The 21,192-nt window shown below is 39.2% G+C and overlaps 1 protein-coding gene across 2 annotated transcripts in view; it reads left to right on the top strand.

The window, feature by feature from the left end:
* The window catches only part of RNGTT (RNA guanylyltransferase and 5'-phosphatase), a 369,800-nt gene that overhangs the window by 13,533 nt on the left and 335,075 nt on the right, over positions 1 to 21,192 (top strand). For both annotated transcript variants that reach the window (XM_055258453.2, XM_055258464.2), the window contains exons 2-4: positions 7,200 to 7,309; positions 18,722 to 18,825; positions 18,916 to 19,004. In XM_055258453.2, coding sequence (XP_055114428.1) covers positions 7,200 to 7,309; positions 18,722 to 18,825; positions 18,916 to 19,004 — 303 coding nt within the window. The remainder of the gene's footprint in view (positions 1 to 7,199; positions 7,310 to 18,721; positions 18,826 to 18,915; positions 19,005 to 21,192) is intronic.

The following is a 21,192-nucleotide window of genomic DNA, read 5'->3' as shown; positions in this document are numbered from 1 at the left end:
GGCTGCTGTGTTAGTAGGCATGGAACCAACATTAATCTTCCTGTACATTTCCATCAGAGCTCTTGGGTGCCTAGGTGCATAGTCAGTGAGCAGTAATATTTTGGAAGGAATCTTTTTTTCTGAGCAGTAAGTCTCAACAGTGGGCTTCAAAAAATTCAGCAAAACATTCTGTAAACAGATGGGATGTCATCCAGGCTTTTGTTGGTCATTGATAGAGCACAGATAGAGTAGATTTAGCATAATTCTTAAGGGCCCTAGTATTTTCAGAATGGTAAACGAGCACTGGCTTCAACTTAAAGTTATCAGCTCCTAACAAGAAAGTCAGCCTGTCCTTGGAAGCTTTGAATCTAGGCATTGATTTCTCTCTAGCTATGAAAGTCCTAGATAGCATTTTCTTCTAATAGAAGGCTGTTTTGTCTACACTGAAATCCTGTTGTTTAGTGGAGCCGTGGTCATCAATTATCTTAGCTATATCTTCTGGATAATTTGCTGCAGCTTCCATAACAGCACTTTACCTTGTACCTTTATGTTAGAGAGGTGGCTTCTTTCCTTAAACCTTATGAATCAACCTCTGCTAGCTTCAGATTTTTCTTCTGCAGCTTCCTTACTTCTCTCAGCCTTCATAGAATTGAAGGGAGTTGTTGCTTTGGTCAAGATTGGGCTTTGGCTTAAATGAAAATGTGGCTGGTTTGATCTATTCAGACCACTGAAATTTTCTCCATATCAACAATAAGGCTATTTTGCTTTTGGCCAGGCATGGTGGCTCACGTCTGTAATCCCAGCATTTTGGGAGGCCGAGGCAGGTGGATCACGAGGTCAGGAGTTTGAGACCAGCCTGGCCAATATGGTGAAACCCCGTCTCTACTAAAAATACAAAAAAATTAGCCGGGTGTGGTGGCACTCACCCGTAGTCCCAGCTACTCGAGGGGCTGAGGCAGGAGAATCGCTTGAACCTGGGAGGTGGACAGAAGTTGTAGTGAGCCGAGGTTGCGCTAACTGACTCCAGCCTGGGTGACAGAGCGAGACTCCGTCTCAAAAAAAAAAAAAAAAAAAAAAAAAAAAAAAAAAAGACTGATTATTTCGCTTTCTTTTTTTTTTTGAGACGGAGTCTCGCTCTTTCACCCAGGCTGGAGTGCAGTGGCGCGATCTCGGCTCACTGCAGGCTCTGCCCCCCGGGGTTCACACCATTCTCCTGCCTCAGCCTTCCGCGTAGCTGGGACTTCAGGCGCCTGCCACCGCGCCCGGTTAATTTTTTGTATTTTTAGTAGAGACGGGGTTTCACCGTGTTAGCCAGGATGGTCTCGATCTCCTGACCTCATGATCCGCCCACCTCGGCCTCCCAAAGTGCTGGGATTACAGGCGTGAGCCACCGCGCCCGGCCTTATTTCGCTTTCTTATCATTTGTGTGTTCACTGCAGTAGCACTTGTAACGTCCTCCAAGAGCTTTTCATTTTCATTCACAACTTGGCTAACTGGTGCAAGAAGCCTAGCTTTTGGCATATCTGGGCTTTCAATATACGTTCTTCACTGAACTTAATCATTTCTAGTTTTTGATTTAAATGAGAGACATATGATTCTTCATTTCACTTGAACACTTAGAGGCCATTGTAGGGTTATTAATTGGCCTAATTTCAACATTATTGTGTCTCAGGAAATAGGGAGGCTCCAGGAGAGGGAGGGAGACGGAGGAATGGCTGCTCAGTGGAGCAGTGAGAACACATGCAGCATTTATTAATTAAGTTTGCCATCTTATGGGTGGTGTTCATGGCACTCCAAAACAATTAACAGCTGTAACATCAAAAATCACTGATCATAGATCACTGTAACAAATATAATGATAATAACAAAGCTTGAACTATTGTGAAAATTACCAAAATGTGGCACAGACACAAAACGAGCACATACTGTTGGATAAATTACGCTGATAGACTTGATAGACAAAAGGTTGCCACAGACCTTCAATTTATTAAAAAATGCAGTATCTGTGAAGTGCAGTAAAGCAAAGTATGCCTGTAATACTAGTTTCTCTCATAAACAACTGCCCAAAACTCAGGAGTTCCAATCAAACTATATTTCTTGCTCATATCAGAATGTATTGTATCAGGCAACTTTCCCAGGCTACTCTTCTCTGATTAGCAACTTGCTAGACTCTTTCCATCTTTGATGCTGTCATCTTAAACATGAGACTTCTAAAGTTGCCATGAAAGGGGAGGAGCAGGCATGGGTGATCTCTCAGGGGGTTTTATGGCCAGGCTTGGTAGTCATATAGCTAACTTTGGCCCGTATCCCATTGGCCAGAATCCAGATACATGTCCCTCATTCAACTACAAGAGAAACTGAGAAAGCTAGTCTTTCATTGTGTCCTGGAAGAAGAAAGTAAATTGAATGTGATGAACAGATAGTGTCATTTCTACCATGGCAATAGATAAAAATTCTCCCAGGCAGAGACTGTAGAAAGAGTAGGGAAGGTCCACGTGGAGCCCATAGAAACCTGACATTTAGTAGTTGGTTAAAGAAAAAAAAGGGTACAAAGGAGTTGAGGATGAATAGCTAGAAATTGATGGAGGTGTTAGGTGGGTGATTGAAACTAACAGGAGTTTGGGTGTCATGGAAGGCAGGAGAGTTTTTCAAGATGGAAGAAGTTGTCAGATACGTGTAATGCTGCTGAAATGTTAAGATACCAGAAAAGTTGGTAAAATCTGTTGGTGACTGTGACAAATATTTTCAGTGGGAATGTGGAATCAGAAGCCAGGTCGGAGTGGATTAATGACCTACTTGGTTGCAAGTCTCTTAGAGAGTCGTAGTGGATTGCTGAGGAGTATGTGTAGATGGCTCTGAGACCTGTCTAAGAGGCTAATTGCTACCTTTCCTACCTTTCGGATAGAGTGGCCAAAAGAGTGGGGATAGAGTGGCCAAAAGGAATGATCAGAAGTGACTTGAGAATGGCCAGCTGACTTGAGGAGGAGGCAGGGGTTGGAACATGGAAGATGTAGGACTATCTTTATCAACCCGTCTACCAAGGCCATGGATGGACCTTAGTCATATCAGTAGATGCTGCTGGGATGGAAACTAACAATGCCCAAAGACCAGATGCAATACAGTTCAGTTTACTGGAAGCAAGAGAGGAAAAAGATGGTGTACAAAATAGCAGTTGCCCCCCTTTCCCCCAATGCCAGGGTCTCTACCTTTGAGGAATGTGGTCCCATTCAGGAGGAGAATCCTGATTTGACTGGGCACTATCTTGAATGGGAGCTCAAAAGCTAAATTATGCACAGTTATAGAGAAGTAAAGTCTACACTCTTGCTCACACATGTATACATAAATGAATTGGAGGTAATGAAGTAAAGATAGGAGTATGTGTATTAAACTTTTTTTTTTTTTTCTTGAGACGGAGTCTCGCTCTGTCGCCCAGGCTGGAGTGCAGTGGCGCAATCTCGGCTCACTGCAAGCTCCGCCTCCTGAGTTCACGCCATTCTCCTGCGTCAGCCTCTCCGAGTAGCTGGGACTACAGGCACCCGCCACCACGTCTGGCTAATTTTTTTGTATTTTTAGTAGAGACGGGGTTTCACCATGGTCTCGATCTCCTGACCTCGTGATCTGCCCACCTCGGCCTCCCAAAGTGCTGGGATTACAAGCGTGAGCCACCGTGCCCGGCTGTGTATTAAACTTTTTAAAAAGTTTGGTTATGAAGAGGAGTAAAAATGAAGCATAAGTTGGGGAATAAGGGAGAGTTTAGGGCTTGTTTAAATGCTGATGGGAATGAGCCAGCAGATGTCTGAGATGCTGAAGATGTTGGGAGTGGGAGTTGGGAGAGGAAGAAAGGATTGATTGGTGGCCCTTGAAAGGCAGGATGGTAAGGAAATCCCGAGCAGAAGGGAGGATTTTTAATGGGAGGAGGAGTATGGACTCAGATACAGAAAGGTTTATAGATTAACTGCAAAGGCAAGGCAAGTTTCTCCCTAATGGTGGAGAGGCATTGTTGAATAGCAGTTTCATTCATGGACTCTGCATCCGTAGTCTTCATTTAAATCACTGTTTTTACCATTTATTAGTGGTGTGACATGCGGCAAGTTACTTAATCGCTCTTGCTTTGTTCTCCTCATCTGTAAAATGAGGAATAATAACAATACTTATTGTTAGGAGTAAATGAATGAATTATGTGCAATATTTTAAACAGTGTCTGGCATGTGGCAAACATACACAATTAGCTTTAATTATCATGGCTTCTTTTTTTTTTCTTTTCAGTGAAGTCTAACTTAAAGTTGTCAGTTGAAAAGGGGATGTTTTAGGAATGAGGAAAAGATGTAAAATATTTATCATAAAGGAGAGCTAGTGGTGTGTGGTAGGATTGCCTTTGATATTGGTGATTATGAAGTATATTGTCACCCATCTTTTGTGCTGTGAGATTTGCTCTAGGAGGCCTCAGCTACGTATTTGTAGGCACAAAGAAGTCAGGTGGTTAGGTTCATTGAGGTCTGGATTTTTCTCAGGTGAGTGTGACTGGGTAATGGGGGCAGAGGAAGGAGGTTAAGGGTATTTACAGGGGACTAATTATGTTGATCCACTGTGGGCTCTGATGTTGGATAAGAAGGAAAGGGAACCCTGAAAGAGCTGATGGAAATAGGATTGGACTTCTGAGACAGTAGTAAGAGGGAGAGAAAGTCTGATGGGATGAATCTTCTTATTTATTTATTATGTTTATTGCTTATGGTTTATATTTTCCTAATAGAATATAAACACTATGAGGGCAGGGCTTTTCTGTTTTTTGTTTGTTTGTTTGTTTTTTTCCTTTTCACTAATGTAATCCATGCGCCTAGAACAACGCCTGGTACATAGTAGATACCCACTATATATCTGTTAAACTAAATGAAGTAAAAGAAACCTAAATCAGATGATGGTGGAGGTGGTGAGAAGTGGTCAGATTCTGGATGTATTTTGAAGGTGGAGCTACAGGATTTGCTGATGGATTGGATGTTGGGTGTGAGAAAAGGAGAATAGTCGAGGATAACCTAAAAGGTTTTGGTCTTGAGCTGCTAAAAGAATGATGTTACTATTTGCTGAGATAGGGATGACCATGAAGGGAGCAGGTTTTAGAGCTTGAATATTAAGAGATGAGATTTGGATATCAAATCTGAGACATCTGTTAGACATAAGTAGAGGCTCAGTAGACAGTTGATATCCATCTAGAGTTAAGGGAGCGATTTGAACTGGAAATATAAATTTGTAAGTCATTAGCACATTGATGGCATTTAAAGCCATGAGACTAGATGAGACACCAAGGGAGTGAATGAAAATATAAAAGAGGTCCAAGGATTGAGTCCTGAGACAAAACATAGAGGAGTCAGGGTGAGAGGGGGAGCCACTGAAGTAGACTGAGAAAGAGAGGCCAGAGAGCTAGAAGGAAAACCAGGAGGATATAATAGTATTCTGGAAGTCACGTGAAAGAAGTGGTTCAGGAGTTCCCTCTTTTGTCAAAAAGTGACCATTTGTTTCTTATGTTGCTGAGAGCTTAAGGTGAGAACTGATAGTTGACCATTTGATTTAGCAATGTGGAGGTTATGGGTGACTTTGATTTTATAGAAAACAAAATCTTAAAAAATTGTTTTTTCATGAAATTTAGCTTAAAGCCTTCGGACAGATGTTAAGACTTCACTTAGGTAGATAATATTGTTTTTATTGTGTTTGAAAATGTAAGGCCAGACTCAGTGGCTCATGCCTATAATCCCAGCATTTTGGGAGGTCGAGGTGGGCGAATTGCTTGAGCTTAGGAGTTCGAGACCAGCCTGGGCAACATGGCGAAACCTCATCTCTACAAAAAATACAAAAAATTAGCTGAGTGTGGTGGTGTGCACCTGTAGTCCCAGCTACTGGGGGGCTGAGGTGGAAGGATTGCTTGAGCCCAGGAGGTTGAGGCTGCAGGTGCTGACATCACGCCACTGCACTCCAGCCTGGGCAACAGAGTGACACCCTGTCTCAAAAATAATACATATACATATATCAATTAAAATAGGTTTTAAAAAAATTGGTTAGAGGTGACTTTCTCTATGCTATACTGTCATTCAGAAAAAAAGGTCAAAAAAAGTCAGTCTTTCTAGCTGAAATAACCACTGATAGTTGTTTGAAGAATGATTTTGGTTAGCATCCTCTCAGAATGATGTCATATTCTAGCATGGTCTTTATCCTGAGATATAGAATAAAGTCTACAACCTTTTAGTATCAGGTTTGAGAAAGTTCTAACCTGATAATAAAAACCGTATAGGGCATATAATCCCAGCACTTTGGGAGGCTGAGGCGGGTGGATCGCTGGAGCCCAGGAGTTTGAGACTAGCCTGGACAACATAGTGAGACCCTGTCAACGTGCTCCCCGCAGCAAAAAAATTAGCTGGGTATGGTGGTGTGCACCTGCAGTCCCAGCTACTTGGGAGGCTTAGGCAGGAAGTCTGCTTATGTTTTTAAGAGTTTTAAATTAATAACTTTTTTAATGTAGTGGTGTAGAACTTAAATAATGGAAGTTCTATTCTCTGGTAATTTTTCTTTTGCTGTTATATTTGATTGTCAATTTTTAATAATTTTTTTCTGTCCTTGGCTGAGGCAGGAGAATGGCGTGAACCTGGGAGGTGGAGCTTGCAGTGAGCCGAGATCACGCCACTGCACTTCAGCCTGGGCTACAGAGCAAGACTCCGTCTCAAAAAAAAAAAAAAAAAAAAAGATGTAGGGTAGTATCTTTTAAAAGTATAGTTTAAATTGAGAGTAGTTTATGAACACTTGCATTTTTAGATTGCTTTTCCACTTAAAATGTTTTAAGAGGCCGGGTGTGGTGGCTCACGCCTGTAATTCCAGCACTTTGGGAGGCGGAGGTGGGTGGATTGCTTGAGCCCAGGAGTTTGAGACCAGCCTGGGCAACATGGTGAAACCCTGTCTCTACTAAAAACACAAAAAATAGCTGGGCTTGGTGGTACACACGTGTAATCCTAGCTACTTGGGAGACTGAGGCAAGATAATTGCTTGAACTCGGGAGGCAGAGGTTTCAGTGAGCCGAGATTGCACCACTGCACTCTATCCTGGGGGACAGAGTGACACTTGGTCTCAAAAAAAAAAAAAAAAAAAAATCTTAAGAAGACGATATTTGAGAATTGTTATAGAATTTTAATCTGAAACATTTCCTTTTATGGAAATTATTACCTATCTTTGTTGTTTAGGAAGATTCTTACCTCTGAAGACAATGTTAGGACCAAGATATGATAGTCAAGTTGCTGAAGAAAATCGGTTCCATCCCAGCATGCTCTCAAATTACCTAAAGAGCCTAAAGGTAAGAAACAAAACTTATTTTTGTCACTGATTTAATATACTTTGTTCACTCTTGTTCTTCAGGTGACTTTTAAAAAAATCTTATTATTTTAAAATAATTAATAGACTCAAGGGAAGTTGCAGTAATTGTACACAGAATTCTGTGAACCCTTCTCCCAGCTTCTCACAATGGTGTCATTTTATATAATTGTAATACAATATCACAAGCAGGAAATTGACATTGATACAGTACTGTTAACTGATTGCAGATCTTATTTACTTTTTATATGCATTTGTGTGTGTGTGTGTTCTGTACAGTTTGATCTCATGTGTAAATTCATGGTAGTGATTATAGAACTGCTGCATCTCCACAGAGGAATTCCCTCATGCTCCCTCTTTATAGTCAGACTCTCTCCTCACCCCTGTCCCTCTACTCTGGCAGCTGCTAATCTGTTCTCCATGTGTAGTTTTTCCATTTAAGAGAATGCCCACCTGACGTCCCAGCCCCCAGCAAAACTTACTATAGCCTCCACTAACAACCACACCCTAAGCTACCAAGGAGACTGACTGTTTACAGCTGAAGAAACCATATGGAGACTACACTACTGCATGCATCCAGAATCATAACCAAAGTCCTTTACCCAACCAACACCACAGATATAGCTTCAGGAAAAAGTCCTTCCCTCCCAAAGCTAATTTCAAAAATTGGGACTGGGGCTGGGCGCCGTGGCTCATGCCTGTAATCCCAACACTTTGGGATGCTAAATCAAATGGTGGATCACTTGAGGATAAGTGTTTAAGACCAGCCTGGCCAACATGGCAAAAACCTGTCTCTCCTGAAAATACAAAAATTAGCCAGGCATTGTGGTATGTGCTTGTAATTCCAGCATACTCAGGAGGCTGAGGCACAAGAATCGCTTGAACCTGGGAAGCGGAGGTTGCAGTGAGCCAAGATCACATACCAGTGCACTCCAACCCGGGCAACAGAGCAAGACTCTGTCTCAAAAAAAAAAGAAAAACTGGGGCTGGAGTGGTGGCTCATGCCTGTAATCCCAGCACTTTGGGAGACTGAGGCAGGAGGATCGCTTGAGGCCAGGAGTTTGAGACCAGTGTGGGCAGCATAGGGAGACCCTGTCTACAAAAAATTAAAAAAAAAATAATTAGCCGGGCATAGTAGTGTGTGCCTGTAGTCCCAGCTACTTGGGAGGCTGAGGTGGGAGGATCACTTGAACCCAGGAGGTTGAGGCTGTAGTGAGCCATGATTACCCACTGCGGCCTGGGTGATAGTGCGACCATGTCTCAAAAAAAAGGAGAAGTGAGTGTTACACCAGATGTGCAGATATCGATGTAAGGACATGGCAAACATGAAGGAGCAAGAAATATGCCACCTCCAAAGGAACACAGTAATCCTTCAGCAGCAGATGAAAAATTCATAATCCTTCAGCAGCATAATAAAAAAAATTCATGAAATGGTGGACAGATAATTCAAAATTTTGATACTAAGGAAGCTCTGTGTAAGAAAGAAGAGAATACTGAGAAACAATACAGAATACTGAAAAGCAATACAAATCAGAAAAACAATTCAGGGTATGAATAAGAAGTTTACCAGAGATAGGTATCAGAAATTCAAACAAATTCAGGAAATGAAGACAGGTGTTTGGAAATAACCCAGTAAGACAAAAATAAAGATAAAAGGCTAAAAAAGAATGAGCAAAGCCTTCTTGAGATATAGGACACCAGAAAATGACCAAATATTCAAATTTTTGGTGTTCCAGAAGATGAAGAGTAAACAAAAGGGTTAGAAAACCTATTTAATGAAATAATAGATGAAAACTTTCTAAGTTTAACAAGAGGTTTAGACTTCCAGGAGGATCGAAGATCCCCCAAAAGGTAATATCTAAAAAGGTCTTCTCCACAGCACATTATAGTCAAACTGTTAAAAGTCAAAGAGAAAATTCAAAAAACATTAAGAGTGTCTGGTCATTTATAAGAGAGCTCCTATTAGGCTAATGGTGGACTTCACAGCAAAAACCTTATAGGCCAAGAGAGAGTAGAGAATATATTCAAAGTTCTGAAAGAAAATGCCTACCACCCAAGGATACCATACCCAGCAAAATTATTCTTTCTTCATAAATGAAGGAGAAATAAAGTCTTTCCCAGACAAGCAAAAGCTGAGGGAATTCACCACCACTGTACTGGTCCTGTAAGAAATGCTTTAGAGCATCCTGTACCCGAAATTGAAAGACTAGTAACTATCATCATGAAAACACAAAAATATAAATAAAAACCACTGACAGAGCAAACACGTCAACAATGAAGGGGAAAAACTCAAATGTTACCACTACACAATACCACCAAACCACAAAGATGAAACAATAAGAAAGAAAGGACAAAGAATATACAAAACAACCAGAAATAAATTAATAAAATGACAGGAATAAGCCTTCACATATTAATAATAACCTTGAATATAAGTAGATTACACTTTCCATTTAAAAGATGTAAACTGGCCAAATGCATATAGAAACACGACCTATCCATATGCTGCCTACAAGAAACTCATCTCAACTGTAAAGACACACATAAACTGAAAGTAAAGGGATGGAAAAAGTGTTCCATGCAAATGGAAACCAAAGGTGAGCAGGAGTAGCTAAACTTATATCAGATAAAACAGACTTTAAGTCAAAAACAGTAAAAGGAGATAAAGAAGGTCATTATATAATGATAAAAGGATCAGTTTGGCAAGAGGATATAACAATTCTAAACATATATGCACTCAACATCAGAGTACCCAGATATATAAAACAAATATTATTAGATCTAAATGGAGATATAGTCTCCCGTACAATAGTAGTTGGAGACTTCAACACCCCACTGTCATCATTAGACAGATCGTCAAGACAGAAAATTAACAAACATTGGATTTAAAGTGCACATTAGACTAAATGGACCTAACAGACATTTACAGAACATTTCATCCAGTAGCTACAGAATACACATTTTTCTCATGAGGAAATGCAACATTCTCTAGGATAGACCATATGTTGGGACACAAAACAAGCCTTAACAAATAAAAAAGTCAAAATCATATCACATACCTTCTTAGACCACAATGGTAGAAAAGCTAGAAGTCAATAATAAGGGACTTTGGAAATTGTACAAATACATGGAAATTAAACATGCTCCTGAGTGACCATTTGGTCAAGGAAGAAATTAAGGTGGAAATAAACCTCTTGAAACACATGAAAATTGAAACACAACATCCCAAAACCTAAGAAGTATAGCAAAAGCAGTGCTAAGAAGGAAGTTTATAGCAATAAGTGCCTACATCAAAAATGTAGAAGGATTCAGATAAATAGTTATGCACCACAAGGAACTAGAAAAGCAAGAACAAACCAAAAATTTGTAGAAGGAAAGAAATAATAAAGATCAGAGCAGAACTAAACAAAATAGACACTAAAAAAAAGTACAAAGAATCAACAAAATGAAAAGTTGGTATTTTTGAAAAGATAAACCAAATCAATAAATCCATTGCTAGACCAACCAAGAAAAATGAGAGAAGACCCAAGTAAACTAAATCAGAAATGAGAAAGAGAATATTACAGTTGATACCACAGAAATACAAAAGATCATCAGAGACTATTTTTTTTTTTTTTTTTTTGAGATGGAGTTTTGCTCTTGTTGCCTAGGCTGGAGTGCAATGATGGGATCTCGGTTCACCGTAACCTCCGCTCCCAGGTTCAAGTGATTCTCCTACCTCAGCCTCCTGAGTAGCTGGGATTACAGGCATGTGCCACTGCGCCTGGCTAACTTTTTGTATTTTTTAGTTGAGATGGGGTTTCTTCATGGTGGTCAGACTGGTCTCGAACTCCCGACCTCAGGTGATCTGCCCGCCTCGGCCTCCTAAAGTGTTGGGATTACAAGCGTGAGCCACCGCGCCTGGCCCATCAAAGACTATTATGAACAAGTATACACTAACTGGAAAACCTGGCAGAGGTGGATAAGTTCGTAGGTATATACAACCTACGAAGATTGAATCAGGAAGAAATAGAAAAGCTGAGCAGACCAATAACAGGTAGGGAGATTTAATCAGTAATAAAACGTTTGTCAACAAAAAGTCTACAACCGGATGCCTTCACCACCAAATTCTACCAAACTTTTAAGGAAGAACTAACACCAATCCTCAAATAATCCTCAAAAAATTGAAGAGGAGGGAATTCTAACTCATCCTGTAAAGCTAGCATTATGTTTATACCAAAACCACAACAAAAAGAGAAAACAGGCCAGTATCTCTGATGCAATGATGGTTCAGCATATGCAAATCAATAAATATGATACATTACATCAATAGATTGAAGGACAAACACCGTGTGATCATCTCAATAGAGTCAGACAAAGCATTTGATAAGAATCAACATCCCTTCATGATAAAAACTCTCAACAAACTAGGCATGGGGGAACATACCTCAACATAATAAAGACCATATGTGACAAGCCCACAGCTAACGTCATACTAATTAGGGAAAAGCTTTCAGCTCTTGCCCTGAGAATTAGAACAAGACAAGGATGTCCACTTATTCATCATGGTATTGGAAGTACTGTCTAGAGCAGCCAGGCAAGAGAAAGAAATAAAAGGCATCCAAATTGGAAAAAAAGTCAAACTGTCCCTCCTTGCTGATGATATAATCTTAAATCTAGAAAAACTTAATGACTCCACCAGAAAACTCTGAGAGCTGATGAGAAATTCAGTAAAGTTGCAGGATACAGAATCAACATACAGTCTGGACAGTGGGTCACACCTTTGACCCTAGAGTGCTTTGGGAGGCTAAGGTGGGAGGATTGCTTTAGGCTGAGAGTTCAAGAACAGACTGGACCCCAAAGTGAGACCCCCATCTCTACAAAATATTTTTTAGAAACGTAAAAGTTATCCAGGCACAATGGTGTGTTCTTCTAGTTCCAGCTACACAGGAGGCTGAAGTGGGAGGATCACTTGAGCCTAGGTGTTCCAGGCAGTGGTAAGCCATGGTTGAGCCACTGCACTTCAACTTGCGCAAAGGAGTGAGACCCTGTCTTTGAAAGAAACACACAAAAAAAGAAATCAACATACAAAAATCAGTAGTGTTTCTGTATGCTGATACTGAACTAGCTGAGAAAGAAATCAAGAAGGCAATCCCATTTATAATAGCTACAAAAAGAGTAAAATACTCAGGAATAAATTTAACCAAGGAAGTGAAAGATCTCTACAAGGAAAACTAGAACAGTGATGAAAGAAATTGAATGGAACACAAACAAATAGAAAGACCTCCATGCCCATGGATTGGAATAATTAATGTCGTTAAAATGACCATACTTTCCAAAGCAATCTGCATATTCAGTGCAATCCCTATAAGAATACCAACGACATTTTTTATAGAAATAGAAGAAACTCCTAACTTTTAAATTTTATTAAAAAAAACTTTTTTTAAAGATGGGGTTTCACTGTGTTGCCTAGGCTGGTCTTGAACTCCTGGGCTCAAGCAGTTCTCCCACCTTGGTCTCCCAAAGTGCTAGGATTACATGCATGAGACACTGCACCCCACCTGAATCCTAACATTTATATGGAACCTGAAATGAGCCTGAATAACCAAAGCAATCTTGAGCAAAAGGAACAAAGCTGTGGGCATCACACTACAGTATATTACAAGGCTATAGTAACCAAAACAGCATGGCATTGATATAAAAACAGACTAATGGAACAGAATAGAGAATCCAGAAATAAATGCATGCATTTACAGCCAACTGATTTAGACAAAGGCACCAGGAACATACACTGGGGACAGGACACTCTTTAATAAATGGTGCTGGGAAAATTGGATATCCATATACAGAAGAGTAAAACTGGACCTTTATCTCTCACCATATACAAAATCAAATCAAGATGGATTAAAGACTTTAAATGTAAGACCTGAAAGCATAAAACAGTAGTTCTGAGATGAAAACATAGGGAAAACACCGTAGGACATTGGTTTAGTAACAGTTTTATGGCTAAGACCTCAAAAACACAACTCAAACAACAATAGACAAATGGGATGATATGAAACCAGAAAGCTTCTGGGCTGGGTGCAGTGGCTCACACCTGTAATCCCAGCACTTTGGGAGGCCAAGGTGGGAGGATTGCTTAAGGCCAGGAACTGGAGAACAGCCTGTGCAACAGAGTGAGACCTTATTTGTTGGTGGCACATACCTGTGGTCCCAGTTACTTGGGAGGCTGAGGCAGGATGACTGCTTGAGTCCAGTAGGTCAAGGCTGCAGTGATTCATATTCACACCACTGTACTCCAGCCTGGGCAACGAGTGAGACTCTGTTTCAAAAAATAAAATAAAAAAGCTTCTGCACAGCAAAGGAAACAACAGAGTGAAATAACAACCTATTGAATAGGAGAATATATTTGCAAACTATTCTTCTGAGGGATTAGTATCCAGAATATACAAAGAACTGGAAACAACAGGAAAAAAATCCCATTAAAAAGTGGGCAAAGATGTGAATAGACATTTCTCAAAAGAGGACCTACAAATGGCCAACAGATATATGAAAAAATGCTGAAAAAAAGCTCAACATTAATAATCATCAGGAAGATGCAAATCCAAACCACAATGAAATATCATCTTGCACCAGTTAGAATGGCTATTTATGACCAGGTACAGTGGCTCATGTCTGTAATCCTAGCACTGTGGGAAGCTGAGATGGATGGGAGGGTTACTTGAGGCCAGGAGTTTGAGACCAGCCTTGATAACATAACGAGACACCATCTTTAAAAAAATTCAAAAATTAGCCAGGCATGAGGTACATGCCTGCCATCTTACCTACTCAGGAGACTGAAGTGAAGGGATCCCTTAACCCCAGAAGATTGAAGTTACAGTGGTGAGCTATGATTGTGCTACTGCACTCCAGCCTGGGTGGCAGAGCAAAACCCTGTCTCTCTCTCAAAAAAACAAAACAAAACTATTATAAAGACAAAAACCAATAGATGCTGGCAAGGATGTGGAGAAAAGAGACTTCTTATATGCTGTTGGTTGGAATGTAAGTTAGTACAGCCACCATGGAAAACAGTATGGAAATTTCTTAGAAAACTAAAAGTAGAACTGCTATACGATCTAGCAGTTTCACTACTGAGTATTTATCCAAGGGAACAGAAATAGTTTTATCAAAGGGTGGATGAATGGATAAAGAAAATGTGGCATATATACACAATATACACAATGGAATACTATGCAGCCATGGAGAAAAATGAAATCGTCATTTGCAGCACATGGGTGGAACTTGAGTTCATTATGTTAAACGAAATAAGCCAGACACAGAAAGACAAATTCCACATTTTCACTCCTGTGGGAGCCAAAAAAGTTGATCTCATATCTGTAGTCCTATAACTTGGGAGGCTGAGATGAAAGGATCACTTGAACCCAGGAGTTTGAGGTTACAGTGAGCTATGATTGTGCTACTACATTCCAGCCTGGGCAACAGAGTGAGACTCTATCTCTTAAAAAAAAAATTGGTCTCATGGAAATAAAGAGTAGAATGATAGACGATAGATACCAGAGGGTGGGAAGCGTGTGTGGGCAGGAGGAGCATGGTGAAGGGAGGTTGGTTAGTGCAAACATATAGTTAGATATAATGTATAAATTCTTATTTTTGGTAGCAGGGTAAGGTGACTGTTGTTAGCAATGATGTATTGTGTATTTCCAAGTAGCTAGAAGAGAGAATTTGAAATACTCTTAACACATAGAAATGATAAATATTCAAGGTGATGGATACTCCAGATACCCTGATTTCATCATTACACATTACATGCATGTAACAAAATATCACATATACCCCATAAATACATAAAATATAGCATATCAATTAAAGAAAGTGCAGATTGTTTCTTTTGCCTTTTTTTTCCTGTGGAGACCCAAGGGGGAAAGAGGGAAGGAGCAGAAACTCAAGGATTAAAGTGGAGAAAGGGTGGCTTTTGGAGGAAAGTTGGGGTGCTGATAGGAGAGAAAATAAAGATGAATACCAAGCAGGAAAATTTGGGGATTGAAATAACCATCAACCTATGTGGTATAAATTGTCTTCTTTTTTATATTAGAGTATATGCTTCCAAATGAGGTGGAAGATGTATGAATTTACTATTACTTTTTTTTAGCCTCAGTTTAGGTGTGCGTTTCTAAGTGAGACTATCTTGCTGGCTGATTGTGATTCTAGGTTTTAAAGATTTTTCATACTTAAGGCCCCTGAATGCAAATCAACTTCTTCAGCTAGTGCTCAACAGAAGAAATAATGATTTTTGTTCCAATCCAGAAAGAAAAATTGGCTATAATCTGTTGGGGGAACCAGCCCCCAATATTTCAATGTAGGTTCTTTTCTATTTTCCCTAAATGTCGGCCGGTCTGAGAAATAAAAGGAGAGTACAAAAGAGAGAAATTTTAAAGCTGGATGTCCAGGGGAGACACATGTCGGCAGGTTCCATGATGCCCCCTGAGCCACAAAACCAGCAAGTTTTTATTAGCGATTTTCAAAGGGGAGGGAGTGTATGAATAGGGCGTGGGTCACAGAGATCACATGTTTCATAGGGCAATAAAAGATCACAAGGCAGAAGGTCAGGGCGAGATCACAAGCTCAGGGCAAAACTAGAATTACTAATGAAGTTCTGTGTCCCACTGTGCACACATTTTCACTGATAAACATCTTAACAGGGTTCAAGAACAGAGAACCGGTCTGACTAGAATTCGCCAGGCTGAAATTTCCTAATCCTAGCAAGCCTGGGGGTGCTGCAGGAGACTAGGGCGTGTTTCATCCCTTATCTTCAACTGCATAAGGCGAACCCTCCTAGAGCGGCCATTTTAGAGGCCTACCCCTGGGAATGCATTATTTTCCCAGGGCTGTTAATTATTAATATTCCTTACTGGGGAAAGAATTCAGCGATATTTCTCTTACCTGTTTTCAGCAATAAGGGAAATATGGCTCTGTCCTGCCTGGCTCCCAGGCAGTCAGACCGAATGGTTATCTCCCTTGTTCCCTGAACATTGCTGTTATCCTGTTCTTTTTTCAAGAGCTCAAACACACATGCTTCATGAACAATTTGTGCAGTTAATGCAATCATCACAGGGTCCTGAGGCCACATACATCCTCAGCTTATGAAGATGACGGGATTAAGAGATTAAAGACAGGCATAGGAATTTTACAATTTATGTTCTTCTGCCATGGCTTCAGCTGGTCCCTCTGTTCAGAGTCCCTGATTTCCCACAACAATGATTGACTTATTGAGATGGGATTAATCTTCTAGTAATATGCATATGGCCATGTATACTGTTCTTCATTGGTTATTTAAGGCATTTATGAGAGAATTTTGACTGTACGTACTTTTTTACCCTATGTGTTAGAATTTAACTGCCCAAGATGTGATTCTTAGGCATCACATGGTACCTAAAAATCATGATAATGATTTTTGTCTTTTAAGAAATAGACAATACGTTCAGTTAGGTCAAAAATCCACAAAAAAAGGTTGGTATCATGAAGTCTCCCTCTCACTTTTGCTCTCTATCTGCCTAGTCCCTCACCACATACCACACAGGTTCCACTGTTTTTAGATTTTTTAATACATCCTTTCAAAATTTCTTTATGTGTATGTAAGCAACAGAAAATATAGATTGCTGTGTTCTCCCCTGCACACTCAAGGTAGTACATTATATATGCTGGTCTGAACCTTGCATTTCCAACTTAATAGTATACTCTGAAGATCTTCATATATTAGCACATAGAACTTCTTGTTCTTTTTTTTTTCTTTACAGCTTTATGGTATTACATTAAAGTATGTATAGGTTGAGCATCCCTCATCCAAAAATATAAAATCTGAATTTTTTTAGCACCTACATGATGCCCAAAGGAAATGCTTATTGGGACATTACAGATTTTGGATTTTCATATTAGGATTGCTCAACCTGTTAGTATAATGCAAATATTGAAAAATCTGAAATCTTGAACACTTCAAGTCCCAAGCATTTCAGTTTAGGGAGTCTTCTTACTACTTTACTTGGATGGTTTCTTTATGGAACTGGAAAATGTGTGCTGACATTTTCTGAAATTTACCAGCATGGGGTCATTTTTACTGCTTTTGTGTGTCTTCATTGCATTTTCCCCCTTGCATTGCTTCTGCTTCCCTGTAATCTGCCCCATCTTCTCCAGACTCCTTAGCTCTTGTGTAGATGAGAGATAGGTCTACCACTTTATGGTGAGCTCTTTCTTACCAGAAATGTATTTTTATTGGCGTTTTCCTAAAATCTGCTGCTCCTGGGTCTGCTTCTCTTTTCTTCCTTTCCATATAGCTTCTGCAGTGTTCTTAATTTTTTGGCAGAACTTAGACATTTTTTATGAGTGTGTGGATTTTATATGCCCTTGTTTTACAGAAAATGAAACTTTTTTTTTAAACAATTTACCTTGTTTTTATATGATACTCAAAGAATAGGAGAGGAACATTTCTTATTTAATTTTTTAATCTTTTTCCCCTCAAACACATGGTTTTTCAAGTGATCCTCTTGCCGTGGCCTCTCAAAGTGCCAAGATTACAGGCATGAGCCACTGTGTCTGGCCAAATTTCTCTCCCATACTACCATCTTCTTAATAAGATTGTCTCTATTTTTAACCTTGTTTCTTTTCAAAAAATGTAACTTGAGGCTTCAGTATATTTTCAGAAAATAGAAGAGTTGTTAATAACAAAGAAAGGGACATATATATAAAATATATATAAGATATGTGTTTTATATGTATATATATGTATATGTATATACGTATATGTATGTGTATATGCATACGTATACATATGTATATATGCATACGTATACATATGTATATATGCATACGTATACATATGTATATACACATCATATATATGATATAAATGGATTGTCTCATCTTTTAAGCCTGGGATATAAAATGGTGTAGTCAATAGATATTAACAGAGTTATTGGTGGTGGCTGCTTGGAAGGCTGGAGTGGGTGATTTGTGCCCAGAGCTTGAGTTGTGGTATACTTCAGATAGATGCCATTCTTGCTCTAGCCTCTTGTCTAATAAATCACAAGTGCAGAGGTATATGCAGCAAACACTAGAGAAAACTTTAGCATTTTCTCTTTTGCATAGACTTTTGTGATGTTGGCAGTAGAATTTGTTTTGCTTATATTCCTGTTATTTCCTTAGTTTGGGAGTTAATTTATATTATCAAGTGCCTGCTTAGTTTTAGTGTCTTGAATAAGACTTTGATAAGTGATACTTTTATTATCAATTGTTCAGGGGCAAAGTACATACAAAATCTCCCTCAATGTAGATGAATGAACTGTAGTATTGCCATTTAGTCAACATATTTGGGAACAAATTAAGTTACTAGTAAATCTGCCCTTTCTTTTTTTTTTTTTTTTAGGTTAAAATGGGCTTGTTGGTGGACCTGACAAATACTTCAAGGTTCTATGACAGAAATGACATAGAAAAAGAAGGAATCAAATATATAAAACTTCAGTGTAAAGGGTAAGTTATATATTAAGATTCTTTAATATTGAAACCTTTCATCACAATTTGTAATCTCTTTTTTCAAAAAAACTTCTTCTATATTACTAGACATGGTGAGTGCCCTACCACTGAGAATACTGAGACCTTTATTCGTCTGTGTGAGCGGTTTAATGAAAGAAATCCACCTGAACTTATAGGTATGTTTGGCTTTACTTTGCCACTGTTGAATATTTTATTTTGCAGTTAGTTTTCTGTTTTCTTGTTTGCAAGTAAGTTGATATGAAAGTTTTTTTTTTCTGTTTTAAATAATGACCAAGTAGTATTTATTAAAATAAGAGATTGACTCTTGTGAATTATATAATTAATGTATTTTCATAATTTTTACATTTTACAAGATAAAGCCCTGATTTCCCCTCTTCAGGTGTCCTGTTGGGAAAGTCTATCCTAAACACTACATATTTATTTTTTATACTTCTACATTTTATAATTTTACATTTTATACTATATGTATTATTCTGAAACTTCATTTTTTAATTCAGTATTTCTGAGAGCAATATATGGTAATGTAATTGTAGTTCATTTTTGCTTCTATATAGTATTCCATTATACAGATACACCACAGTTTATATTCTTGTTGATGCACAATTCCTTCATCAGATTTTTATTGATTGCTACTCTATCTATACCAGGCACAGGCTCGTGGAACACATCAGTGAAGAAAACAGAAAAAAACATCCTGCTCTTACAGAGCTCATATTCTAGTGTGGGCTGGAGGCTGAGGGAAGGAGGGCAGGCAATAACAAATTTAATAAGTAAATTTTCATAAAATGGCAGTTACTGAAAATGACATTTGAGTTATTTTAAGGTTTTCTTTTTGTTTTGTTTTGCTTTTATAAACAATGCTGCTGGGAGTGGTCTTCTAGAATTTTTAAGGTTTGGTTTTAAATTTAATTTTTTTTTAATGAAAGAAAAATTATTTTTTGAGACAAAGTCTTGCTGTATCGCCCAGGCCGGAGTGCAGTGCTGCGATCTTGGAGGCCTACCCCAAGGAGGCCTTGAACTCCTGGGCTCAAGTGATCCTCTCTTCTCAGCTTCCTGAGTAGCTGGGATTACAGGCACACACCACTACCCCCAGCTGTTTATTTTTATTTTTATTTTTTGTAGAGACAGGGTCTCACTATGTTTCCCAGGCTTGGTTTGAACTCCTGGTGTCAAGTGATCCTCTTGCCATGGCCTCTCAAAGTGCTGAGATTACAGGCATGAGCCACTGTGCCTGGCCAACTTTGCTTTTCTGTTATTTCTGTTGGTATATGGTTTAAATTGAGGATGTAATGTAAAGTTTCCTTTTCTTTTTTTTTTTTTTTTTTTTTTTTTGAGATGGAATCCCACTCTATTGCCCAGGCTGGAGTGCAGTGGAGTGATCTTGGCTCACTGCAACCTCTGTCTCCCAGGTTCAAGCGATTCTCCCACCTCAGCCCCCTGAGTAGCTGGGATTACAGGCATGCACTACCACACCCTGCTAATTTTTGTATTTTTTTTTTTTTTTTTTTGAGATGGAATTTTGCTCTTGTTCCCCTGGCTGGAGTGCAATGGCACGCTGTCAGCTCACTGCAAACTCTGCCTCCTGGGTTCAAGCAATTCTCCTGCCTCAGCCTCCTGAGTAGCTGGGATTACAGGCATGTGCCACCACGTCCGGCTAATTATGTACTTTTAGTAGAGACAGAGTTTCTCCATGTTGGTCAGGATGGTCTTGAACTCCCAACCTCAGGTGATCTGCCCACCTCGGCCTCCCAAAGTGCTGGGATTACAGGTGTGAGCCACCGTGCCGGGCTTAATTTTTGTATTTTTAGTAGAGATGGGGTTTCACCACATTGGCTGGGCTGGTCTTGGACTCCTGGCCTCGGGTGATCTGCCTGTCTGCCTCGGCCTCCCAAAGTGCTGGGATTACAGGCGTGAACCACCATGCCTGCCCAATTAAATGTTTTCTACATAACCAACCATTTGTTTCAGCACAGTTTATTGAGTAGTTCTTTCTCTTCTTAGGGCTAGATGATGTAAATTCATATACCTACTGTTTAAAAATATTTCCTATTCATCTCATTTTAATTTTTTGGTAATATTTTAAAACTTTTTTTCATCAAATTTTTTTGTGTCTTGTTTGATTTTAAGTAGCTAATGTTTTTCCTTATTTAGATAATTAACGGAAAAACAGTAAGAAAGTTTGGGGATATATTGAGAACATAAGATAAAAAAGAAAACATCAGCAACTTTCCTGGAAACAAGCAATAATTAGTTAGAAAATATAATTAGAAAATAGTCTCATTAATCTTAATAATATTGGCTATCACATATTGAACATTTCCTCTCTGCTAGTCTTTGTGTAAA

This window comes from Symphalangus syndactylus, chromosome 2, assembly GCF_028878055.3.
Source record: "Symphalangus syndactylus isolate Jambi chromosome 2, NHGRI_mSymSyn1-v2.1_pri, whole genome shotgun sequence".
Classification (NCBI taxonomy): domain Eukaryota; kingdom Metazoa; phylum Chordata; class Mammalia; order Primates; family Hylobatidae; genus Symphalangus; species Symphalangus syndactylus.
Note: the sequence above shows the minus strand (reverse complement) of the source record. Positions and strands in the feature narration are given on the sequence as shown.